Source organism: Borostomias antarcticus (genome assembly GCF_949987555.1).
Source record: "Borostomias antarcticus genome assembly, chromosome: 29".
NCBI classification, from domain to species: domain Eukaryota; kingdom Metazoa; phylum Chordata; class Actinopteri; order Stomiiformes; family Stomiidae; genus Borostomias; species Borostomias antarcticus.
The window spans coordinates 1,896,697-1,907,505 of NC_140262.1; the positions used below are offsets into that span (position 1 = coordinate 1,896,697).

At 52.0% G+C, this 10,809-nt stretch overlaps 1 protein-coding gene across 1 annotated transcript; it reads left to right on the forward strand.

The window, feature by feature from the left end:
- The first annotated feature begins 1,293 nt into the window (after positions 1-1,293).
- Positions 1,294-10,365, forward strand: pcgf5b (polycomb group ring finger 5b). Its single transcript, XM_084459950.1, has 9 exons — positions 1,294-1,423; positions 2,533-2,867; positions 4,922-5,018; positions 5,497-5,552; positions 5,729-5,788; positions 7,883-8,040; positions 8,759-8,857; positions 9,228-9,317; positions 10,175-10,365. The coding sequence occupies exons 2-9, from the start codon at positions 2,756-2,758 to the stop codon at positions 10,220-10,222; spliced, it is 720 nt and encodes a 239-aa protein (XP_084316076.1). The 5' UTR covers positions 1,294-1,423; positions 2,533-2,755; the 3' UTR covers positions 10,223-10,365.
- The last annotated feature ends 444 nt before the right edge of the window (positions 10,366-10,809 follow it).

A 10,809-nucleotide genomic window follows, 5' to 3' on the forward strand; every position in this document is an offset into this window, starting at 1 on the left:
CAGATAGACAGACAGACAGACAGACAGACAGACAGACAGATAGATAGACAGACAGACAGACAGACAGGCAGAGAGACAGAGAGACAGACAGACAGACAGACAGACAGACAGACAGACAGACAGGCAGACAGACAGACAGGCAGGCAGGCAGACAGACAGACAGACAGACAGACAGACAGACAGACAGACAGGGGAGTAAATGCTCTGGCTCGATCTCTATCTATCTGGTCATCAGTAGATGCACAATCTACAGTATAGATCAGTCCTGGGTCCAAACATGATTCTCAATCCTTTCAATCACACACGAGTGTTCGCTGGTGGGTGAGGGTATCATATTTTGGGAACAGCCCATTGAATCCATTGTGCCAGACAACAATGATGTACAGAAAATTCTATTAATATTTTTTTTAGGTTTGCTATATAGATGCAATCTATATGTGCATTTCACCACGTGACATCACCCTTATCTTGTACATGACAAAATAAACTGAATCCTTGAAGCGCTTTTTATTATGATTACTTACAAATACAGCATTATAATTACGCATCATGGATTGGACTACACAATGGAAGATTTTCATATTATGGGATAGTCTTTAGGTCTATTGTGTAGGAGTGTGGTGGTGGTGGTGGTGGTGGTGGGGACAGACAGACAGACAGACAGACAGACAGACAGACAGACAGACAGACAGACAGATGTGGCTTCTATGATGCCCAGCCCTCTACCTCAGCTGTTGGAGGGTAATCATATATATGTTTCAGCTGCTTTCTGGGATATTTCTCCTGGGTGTGTGTGATCCTCCCACACGTGACACACCCCCAGTCAGAATCTGAACAGCAGGTTGGCAGGCACTGGTGATGGAGGCTGGTCTTAGAATTAACAGCAGACTGCTTGCTTTTTACAACTTGTGATGATCTCTACTGAAAGTGTTTAAGCGAAAATAAAGCTATAATGAAATATCTGAAATAGGTATTGTTACACACTAGCATAATAAGCCCAGTCCAAATATCTTTGACTTGAATGTGAACTACACAACACTTGTGGAACCACAGTGGGCACCATACTGCCACCAAGGCACATGTGTGACTACAATTTTTTAGTGAACTATTACAGTGGGTGTTATCCAGTCAGAGCCCAAGGCCCGGAGATGTATACCTCCACATGGACTACAGTGGACTACAGTAGTTGGTAACTGAAGGCTGCGCCCTAGTTTGCGTCCAATCAGAGCCTATCTGCCGTGGTCTGAATAGCAGCAATGCGTAAACAAGCGTTGCCTAGATCATCCTCCGCCCCTCTCTGTTCATCTCCGCTCTAAGCAGTTCCGTCTTCGGCGCTACTTTACAGTAACAGCTCGAATAATACCCAGACGCGGATCATAGAAAGCATTTCATATCAGCCTGACCATGGATCCGTAGCTGGACGGTAAGAGGTCTACTATTCCGAACGATGAGACAGCGGATCGTTTTCGCTTCGGGTCTGTGATAGTAAAGTTTGGGGTGGGTTGGGAATGCGATCATGTGTCGTATAGGCGATCAAGTTGTGGACATGTGCGTTTTGGTCCTGGTCAAGTGTTCTGTGGCGCTGGTCTGGTCCGTTTCTCTCGGAACTAGTGGCGATCGTATGTGTGGTGCTTCTACCCCCCCACATGACTTCCATGACACCAACTTGATTGTAAAGTGGGGCTTTTTGACGACGGGGGACTATGTTGTAGCTCGTCCATCTATAATGTTATTCGAGTCATGGATCATACCGAGAGTGACGCATCAAATGACGCGCTCTCCTGATGGTGATGGACGCACACCGCGGTTATGTCACCGATCACGATTTGTTTCCGTGCTGCGTAGCCAATTGTAGATTTACAGATAAATCCAGTGACATGGGACACATATTTTGGTCATCTTTGATCACAATTAGGCTATCTTAAATGTTAACCATCACGAATCCGACAGCACGGAGAATGATCACGCTACCCGAACATTATATTTGATCAGCGGATCATACAATAAAGGCATTGTAGCAAAGTCACACTCCGTGGAAACATGTCGTGGATGTGACATTGTGTTAAGTAGCCTCTAGGGTTGAGGTGCTATGAAGAGATATGATCGTCGCCTACATGTCACAACAATCTGCGCATGAAACTAAAAGTTCCTTTCGTTTCTGGAAGAGAGGGGGCGGGGCATGAAGGTAGAACCAAATGCACCTGTCCTACAGATAACAGCTGATCCTATAGGCCTAACAACACAATTGGGATGTTTTTAATGTAGGCGGCCTATATTGAAATGTAGAGTATCCGATTCTATTCTGGTGGACTATATTAGACGCAGTGATAAAAATATATAGGCTAGCTACCTTGGGCTATGGAAAGATTCAAAAGCTAGACACCTCCTGGCTACCTTATCGCACAGCATGTTCAGTCTGTCTCATACTATGGTCATTTATAGAATAATGACGTTGAACTACCGTATTTTGTACAACTTTGTCACCTGTGACATGCCTGCTTTGGGGACACTGACAGCTTTCTCCCCCCGCAGTCCCCCTCTGCTCCAGACAGATGCCCCGCCATGAGGTACACCTGACACGGGGTCGAAGGTCAGCCCAGGGGTGAGATGAGGCGACTGAGGAAGTGCTTCCTGCCTCGCGGAGCATCACACAGACACCCCTGAAATCTCTCCGCCCCCCCCATCTCCGACCTGCGGCGCACAGCCCGCTGCCCCCGCCCGCCACGCCGCACGCCACCTCCACACTCTTCCCGCCATGACCTCTCCCAGGAAGCACCTGGTGAAGGACTTTAACCATTTCATCACCTGCTATGTGTGTAAAGGCTACCTGATCAAGCCCACCACGGTCACCGAGTGCCTGCACACCTGTGAGTCTCTCTCTCTCTCTCTCTCTCTCTCTCTCTCTCTTTCTCCCCTAACCAGCTCTGTCTCTCCCTCTGTTCTCTCTGCCCTAACCAGCCCTCTCGCTCCCTCTCTCTCTCTCTCTCTCTCTCTCTCTCTCTCTTTCTCCCATAACCAGCCCTCTCTCTCCCTCTGTTCTTTCTGCCCTAACCAGCCCTCTCTCTCTCTCTCTCTCTCTCTCTCTCTCCCCTCTCTCTCTCTCTCTCTTCTCTCTCTCTCCCTCTCTCTTATCTCTCTCTCTCTTTGTTTCATGGATCTATTTAGTGTCTCTCTCTTTTCTCTCTCTACCTCTCACTACATTCTCTCTCTACCTCTCACTACGGTCTATCTTTCTTTTCTCTCTCTCTCTCTCTCTGTTATTTGAATGTGTTTTGAGTGGTGTAGAGTGTAAAGGAAGGGTATTGGAAACATGTGGAACAGTGTGCTACTCGCTAGACTGTCATGGGCAGCAGGCCTGTCTCCAAGAAGACATTATTGTTTACTGTGTATGTAGCTCGCATAGCTGACAGTTGTTTTCTCTGAGTACGGCATTCACGGCTGATTCAGTCTGACAACAGCTCACTGCTGTGTGTGTGTGTGTGTGTGTGTGTGTGTGCGCTCACCTGTGTTAGTGCACATGAGCGTACTTGTGCATGTGTGCAGGCATTGTGATGTGAGCCAGTCTATACCGTACAACACTTGATATTGTTGCGTGTGCGTCTGATCAAAGGGCAGAGCATGTCCCTTATATTAGCTTCCTGTGGCAGATCTCCAGTGATATTGCTGACCCATGGTTTCCCACAGGACTGGAGTGTACAGTAGAGAGGGGGGGGGGGAGGGTGGGCCGCGTTTGACAAGGGAAGAAGTGTCTGATCTCTATCGAGCTTGCATCGCATGCCTCAGGCTAATGTTCGCTAGCTACCGTGTGACGCCGGGTCGAGCGGGACAACAAGCGACTAGTTTAGTAAACAGACCGTCTTCGCTGCTGTGAGATTTCATTGATATGAACAGGAGCCGCACAAGTGCAGCATGGGACGATTTGAAACATGCCAGAGTTGGAGGTGTGTGTGTGTGTGTGTGTGTGTGTGTGGGGTAAGTGGGGCTGTCAGTAGCAGAGTGAGAGGGGGCAGGTTAAGGGATGGTTATGAAACTGGCAGGAGGTCTGTAAAGTGTGTCTAGGTAGGAGAAACACTGGCTGACCTGATGGTCTCTGACTTGTTCCTGTCATTCTGTAGAATGGGGACGGGATGTGGGGAGGTGGTCTGTAGTGGTGAGGCTCAGACCGGGGGGTGGGGGGGGGGGGGGGGGCAGACAGACAGGGAGGGACAGACAGACAGACAGACAGACAGGGAGAGAGGGAGGGACAGACAGACAGACAGACAGGGAGGGACAGACAGACAGACAGACAGGGAGGGAGGGACAGACATACAGCCAGACAGACAGGGACAGACAGACAGACAGACAGACAGACAGACAGGGAGGGACAGACAGACAGACAGACAGACAGACAGACAGACAGACAGACAGACAGACAGACAGACAGACAGACAGGGAGGGAGGGAGGGAGGGACAGACAGACAGACAGACAGGGAGGGAGGGAGGGAGGGAGGGAGGGAGGGAGGGACAGACGGACGAGACAGACAGACAGACAGGGAGGGAGGGAGGGAGGGAGGGAGGGACAGACAGACAGGGAGGGACAGACAGACAGACAGACAGACAGACAGACAGACAGACAGACAGACAGACAGACAGACAGACAGGTGGCCTGTAGTTTCCCATAAGTCCATTCTTTAGAAACACAGACATTCTCTCTCTCTCTCTCTCTCTCCCTCCCCTCCTCTCTTTCTAGCTCTCACTCACACACATACACACACACACACACACACACACACACACACACACACACACACACACACACACGATAAATACAGTCATCTTGGCTTTCACTGGCCACTGGAGTGATATCCATGTCTTGGGTTTTGAGTGTGCAGTTCCCCACCAGAGAACCTAACCTGACCTCCTCCTCTGTCCGCTCCTCCAGTCTGCAAGAGCTGCATCGTCCAGCACTTCGAAGACAGCAACGACTGCCCCAAGTGTGGCATCCAGGTCCACGAGACCAACCCCCTGGAGATGCTGAGGTAAAGACCCACGCCCCGGATCCGTGGCAGGGACGGAGGAGGGGGAGAAGACTGGAGGGAGGGACAGAGAGAGATGGCGTGTGTATTTATGTGTGTGTGTGTGAGGGGGAGAGAGAGAGTGTGTGTGTGTGTGTGTGAGAGGGAGAGCGTGAGAGAGAGAGAGAGAGTGTGTGTGAGAGAGAGAGGGAGAGAGAGTGTGTGTGTGAGAGGGAGAGAGAGAGCGAGAGAGTATGTGTGTGTGAGAGAGAGAGTGTGTGTGTGAGAGGAGAGAGAGAGAGTGTGAGAGAGAGAGAGAGAGAGAGAGAGGGAGCGAGAGAGGGAGAGAGAGAGAGTGAGAGAGTATGTGTCTGAGAGAGAGTGTGTGTGTGTGAGAGGAGAGAGTGTGTGTGTGTGAGAGAGAGAGAGGGAGCGAAAGAGGGAAAGAGAGAGAGAGAGAGAGAGAGTGTCTTGTACTCACTAGCTTGTCCGCCCCCTCTAGGTTGGACAACACTTTAGAGGAGATCATATTCAAATTGGTGCCTGGCCTCAGAGAAAGTGAGTGATGTCATCCTCGTATCCTCCAACAGACGATTCCTATTGAAGCTTGGCCGGAAGGCTACGCAAACTGTTCTCCTCTCATGGTTAGAGGAATATAATGTTATCCTTATGGATTCATACCTTCTGTGTGTGTGTGTGTGTGCGCGCGTGCGTTTCCGTCTTTCTCCGACCAGGGGAGGAACAGCAGGAGATCGACTTCTGGAGGAGGAACAAGTCGAAAGAGAACGGAGAAGGTAAGAGACCTGGGCGATGTCTCCGCGAACACGCCCGCGTGGCCGAGAGAGGGGGCGTGGCCTCCAGATGTGCACCACTCCCAGCTCTAGGCCGAGTATACAGAGGTGTTGTAGGAGACGGTGAGACCAGGGAGTGGAGCGAGCAGGAGCGTGGTGTGTTTGTACGTGATGTTAGAGAGAGATATGCAAGGTGAGGCGTGTGTACTTGAGATGCTGTAGGCGATAGAAACGTGAGTGAGTGAGTGAGTGAGGGAGGGAGGGAGGGAGGGAGGGATGGAGGGAGTGAGGGAGGGAGGGAGGGAGGGAGGGAGGGAGTGAGTGAGTGAGTGAGTGAGTGAGTGAGTGAGTGAGGGAGGGAGGGAGGGAGGGAGGGAGGGAGGGAGGGAGGGAGGGAGTGAGGGAGGGAGGGAGTGAGGGAGGGAGGGAGGGAGGGAGGGAGGGAGGGAGTAAGTGAGTGAGTGAGTGAGAGTGAGTGAGTGAGTGAGTGAGTGAGAGGGAGGGAGGGAGGGAGGGAGGGAGGGAGGTGTGTGCGTGCGTGTGTGTGTGCCTGCGCGTGCACTGAGGGAAAGAGACGAGCGTGTGTGACTAGATCGGTGTGTGTGTGTGACTCGGGTCTCGTTGGGCGCGTTAAGTAGCTGAGTAGCTCAGTTGCGCTCAGTGAGAATTCACTAACAGGTCGCTCAGTTACGCTCAGACTGATCTGCTCAGAGCACAAGTGAGCAGTTTTGAACTACGATCGGTCTGAGCCAAACTACGTTATAGTCATCATCATCACCTGAGACAAAAACAACAAGGTTGGATGCCGAAAGGATGCTCCTACACATTCAGTGATCGAAGGGTCAGCGGTTCGAATCCCAGCTCCGACTGGCCACATGTCGAAGTGTCCTTGAGCAAGACGCCTAACCCCAAATTGCTCCCAATGAGCAGGTTAGCACCTTGCATGGCAGCTACCGCCATTGGTGTGTGAATGCGTGTGTGAATGGGTGAATGAGAGGCCATTGTAAAGCGCTTTGAGTGCCGCTAAGGTGGAAAAGCGCTATATAAGTGCAGTCCATTTACCATTTACACATGATTGACAGAAAGGATGCTTCTACACATGATTGACAACAGGTGAAAAGTTCTTGTCTCCTAGCAACTCTGGAGCAGAACGGTATGGTTTTGAATATCGCTCAGCGCTCACGTTGAGAGCATTATAATGCAGGCGCTCAGCTACTTAACGCACCCATTGTTTCTGCTGAGGAACTGTAGGTGGATGTGAGTCATAGCAGTCGGAGAGAGAGAGAGAGAGCAGGGGGAAAGATGGAAGAGAATGAATTAGGGAGAGACTGGTAGAGAGAGAGAGGGAGAGAGAGGCTGGGAGAGAGAGAGGGAGAGAGAGAGAGAGAGGCTGGGAGAGAGAGAGGGAGGGAGAGACTGGTAGAGAGAGGGAGAGAGAGAGGCTGGGAGAGAGAGAGGGAGAGAGAGGCTGGGAGAGAGAGAGGGAGAGAGAGGCTGGGAGAGAGAGAGGGAGGGAGAGACTGGTAGAGAGAGAGGGAGAGAGGCTGGGAGAGAGAGAGGGAGAGAGAGGCTGGGAGAGAGAGAGGGAGGGAGAGACTGGTAGAGAGAGAGGGAGAGAGGCTGGGAGAGAGAGAGGGAGGGAGAGACTGGTAGAGAGAGAGGGAGAGAGGCTGGGAGAGAGAGAGGGAGAGAGAGGCTGGGAGAGAGAGAGGGAGAGAGAGGCTGGGAGAGAGAGAGGGAGAGAGAGGCTGGGAGAGAGAGAGGGAGGGAGAGACTGGTAGAGAGAGAGGGAGAGAGAGGCTGGGAGAGAGAGAGGGAGGGAGAGACTGGTAGAGAGAGAGGGAGAGAGAGGCTGGGAGAGAGAGAGGGAGGGAGAGGCTGGGAGAGAGGGAGAGAGAGAGAGGGAGGGAGAGACTGGTAGAGGGAGAGAGGGAGAGAGAGAGGCTGGGAGAGAAGGAAGGCAGGCAGGTGAGAGATGGGGAGGAGGCAGAGGGACCGGTGTTTACCTGAGGTACCCCGCGGCGCAGCGCCGCGTCTCACCCCGTGTCTCACCCCGCCTCTCACCCCGCGTCTCACCCCGCCTCCGCCTCCCCGCAGAGGACGGCCCCAAGTCCAAGCGCGCCAGGCTGGGCGACGGAGGAGACGACGACGACGACGCCCGCGGCGACGGGGACTACCACCGGAGCGACCCTCAGATCGCCATCTGTCTGGACAGCCTTCGGAACAACGCGCTGGTGGGCGAGAGCATCGTCAAGGTAACGCCCCTCCCCCCCCCCGCATGGGACTGGAGAAAATACTATTAGAGATCTTTTCTGATACTTAACCGATCGCCTGAATCTGCCTGGGGTGTCAGGTGGGTGGGGCTTTCGCGTTTTTGGGGGGACAACCAATGGGGCCCCTTTTTCCCCGTGTGCTCCATGGCCTCTTGTTCCCTGCTCTCATTCAGGAACGCCGCGGCCTCTAGATTTATAGATGGACCATACATGCGGCTCCAATTATGAGGAATACATGGTTGTCGGCCTCTCTGACTCACTGGTAGCCTTGGTGGAGGCCAAACTGCGTCAGATTTAATTTAAATAAAGTTTTTTGGGATGAGTTTCATTGCTGTTTACCAAGTATAGTTGAACCCTGTGAATGAAAACAAAAAATGTTCAATTCTTTCAGGCACCTTGGTGGTTAGACTCGAGGTACACTATTGAAAAGCCGGGTTCAACAGACTGTTTTGTAACTGCCGAGAACGTTTTAAGTTCTAAAACTGTTTTAGCTTTAGACTCAACGTGTTAAATGTCATGTGTTGCGCCGAGATGAGACGCGTCTTGCCTCAGCTGTTGTGTCTGAACCGGGCTGTAGGCATAACACCTGTTCCTCTGTCCTGCCTGGATCACTCACTTCCTGGTTCTGGTTCTGGTTCTGGTTCTGGTTCTGGTTCTGGTTCTGGTTCTGGTTCTGGTTCTGGTTCTGGTGGACCTGCAGGGCTTGATGAAGAGGTTCATACGCTGCTCCTCCCGGGTTACCGTGGGAACCATCAAGAAGTTCCTCAGCCTGAAGTTGAAGCTTCCAAGTTCTTATGAGGTAACAAGAATATGTCTCAGTCTCTCTCTCTCTCTCTCTCTCTCTCTCTCTCTCTCTCTCTCTCTTAGTGACTGTATTTCTCAGCTCGTCTCTCTGTCTCTCACTCCGCCTCTCTCTCTCTCTCTCTCTCTGTCTCTCTCTCTCTCTGCCTCTCTCTCTCTCTGCCTCTCTCTCTCTCTCTCTCTCTCTCTCTTAGTGACTGTATTTCTCAGCTTGTCTCTCTGTCTCTCTCTCTGCCTCTCTCTCTCTCTCTCTCTCTCTCTCTCTTAGTGACTGTATCTCTCAGCTGGTCTCTCTCTCTCACTCCGCCTCTCTCTCTCTCTCTCTTAGTGACTGTATCTCTCAGCTGGTCTCTCTCTCTGTCCCACAGCTAGACGTCCTATGCAATGGAGAGATCATGGGGAAAGACCACACCATGGAGTTCATCTACATGACCCGCTGGAGACTCCGCGGGGAGAACGTACGTCAGCTCCTCCAATCACAGCACAGCTCCTCTCCCGTCATCCAATCAGATCAATGCATACCTAGCTTCCCTCCAATCACAAACCCAGTTTTCAGTCAGCCTGGAAAGAACCGGAAACCGGGACCAGCGTTCACAAACCACCTCAGACTAGGAGTGCTGATCCAAGATCAGTTGTACCTGGCGTGGCAGTGACTGCATTCTTAGTTAATATACTTTCTGAAGTACTGGAGTCTGTTGGTAGAGATTAACCACCTCATTAGTTATTAGGTCAGGGTTAAACTCAGTTATTGAGTTTCTCCTCTTCCACTCTTGCCCTCAAGAATTCAGAAACTAGATCAAAATAAACCCACTTTCCTCCCTTCCACTCGCCCCCAAAATAGGCCTGTGTAGTGGTGGCTATATCTGGAACTGAATCCAAGTTCCCCTCCCGACACACACACACACACACACACACACACACACACACACTGGTTCTTACAATAAATGCTTGCCTGGTTAAATAAAGGTTAAATAAAAAATAAAAACACACACTTTCCTAGCCCTCTGCCTTCTCCACAGGGTGCTAAGGTTGCTAACACACTTCATTTTGACCCGAGAAGTTTCCACTGGCCAGAAGCCTGGTTCCTACTTCCTCAGCGCTGTTAACAGTGTGTGTGTCACTTTTAGCTGGGGCAGAGGCAGTGGGGGTGGGGGAGGGGGTGGGGGGGGGGGGGGGGGGGGGGGGGGCAAACAGCTGCCCCAGCGAGGTGCCCGTCTGCTGGGCTTATCGCCTGACACTCAACAATGCCCCCTGTCTGGTCCTGGGTTACCCGGGGTGAGGAGCGCTGGTGACGGACGTGTTCCCTCTGTTCCAGGCCTACCCCATGGTGCTGGAGTATCGCCCTCGGATAGACTTCGGCTGACGAGGGGAACGGGAGACGAGAGCCCGCGCTGACGCACGCCGCCCTCTCCGACCGCCGAAGCAGAGACCTCCGGGCAGACGGACCTACAGACACGACCGACAGACAGACCCACCGACAGACGGACAAACGGATCGATTTAAGGACTAACAGACTTGGTGACCGCCAACCCGACGGACTGACCGACCTATAAACAGACGGACTCGCTGACCGACAGACATACGGACCGACGGACAGACCGACGGACAGACAGACCACATGCCGTACCTGGGATGGAAAAAATGGACGCCATCTTCTGTTGTCTGCATGCGACGCCACAATCCTGCCTCGGGTCTCGTCCAATCAGCTGCTGGGTTTCGTCTCATTTGTCCTCTCTGTCTGCCAATCAGCAGTGAGAGCCTGGTAACACGCCTACTTAACGTCACCTAGATTTTAGCACCGCGATATCAGTCGTATTATTTACCGTAGACGTGACTCGAACCAACAGCGGCAGGAGGTGCAGTATGGGAGATGTAGTCCTTTTTAGTCCAGTTATGCAACAGAGGGACGAGGACAGAAACGCACCCCTTGTATATTGTGGGTCCTCTACA

What these genes read in the sequence shown, in the direction of transcription:
- pcgf5b (XM_084459950.1), top strand. Translation starts at nt 2,756, where the DNA reads ATGACCTCTCCCAGGAAGCACCTGGTGAAGGACTTTAACCATTTCATC. An exon ending in AACCCCCTGGAGATGCTGAG is followed by an intron (nt 5,019 to 5,496) that starts GTAAAGACCCAC and finishes CGCCCCCTCTAG; the next exon opens with GTTGGACAACACTTTAGAGG. An exon ending in GGAGACTCCGCGGGGAGAAC is followed by an intron (nt 9,318 to 10,174) that starts GTACGTCAGCTC and finishes CCTCTGTTCCAG; the next exon opens with GCCTACCCCATGGTGCTGGA.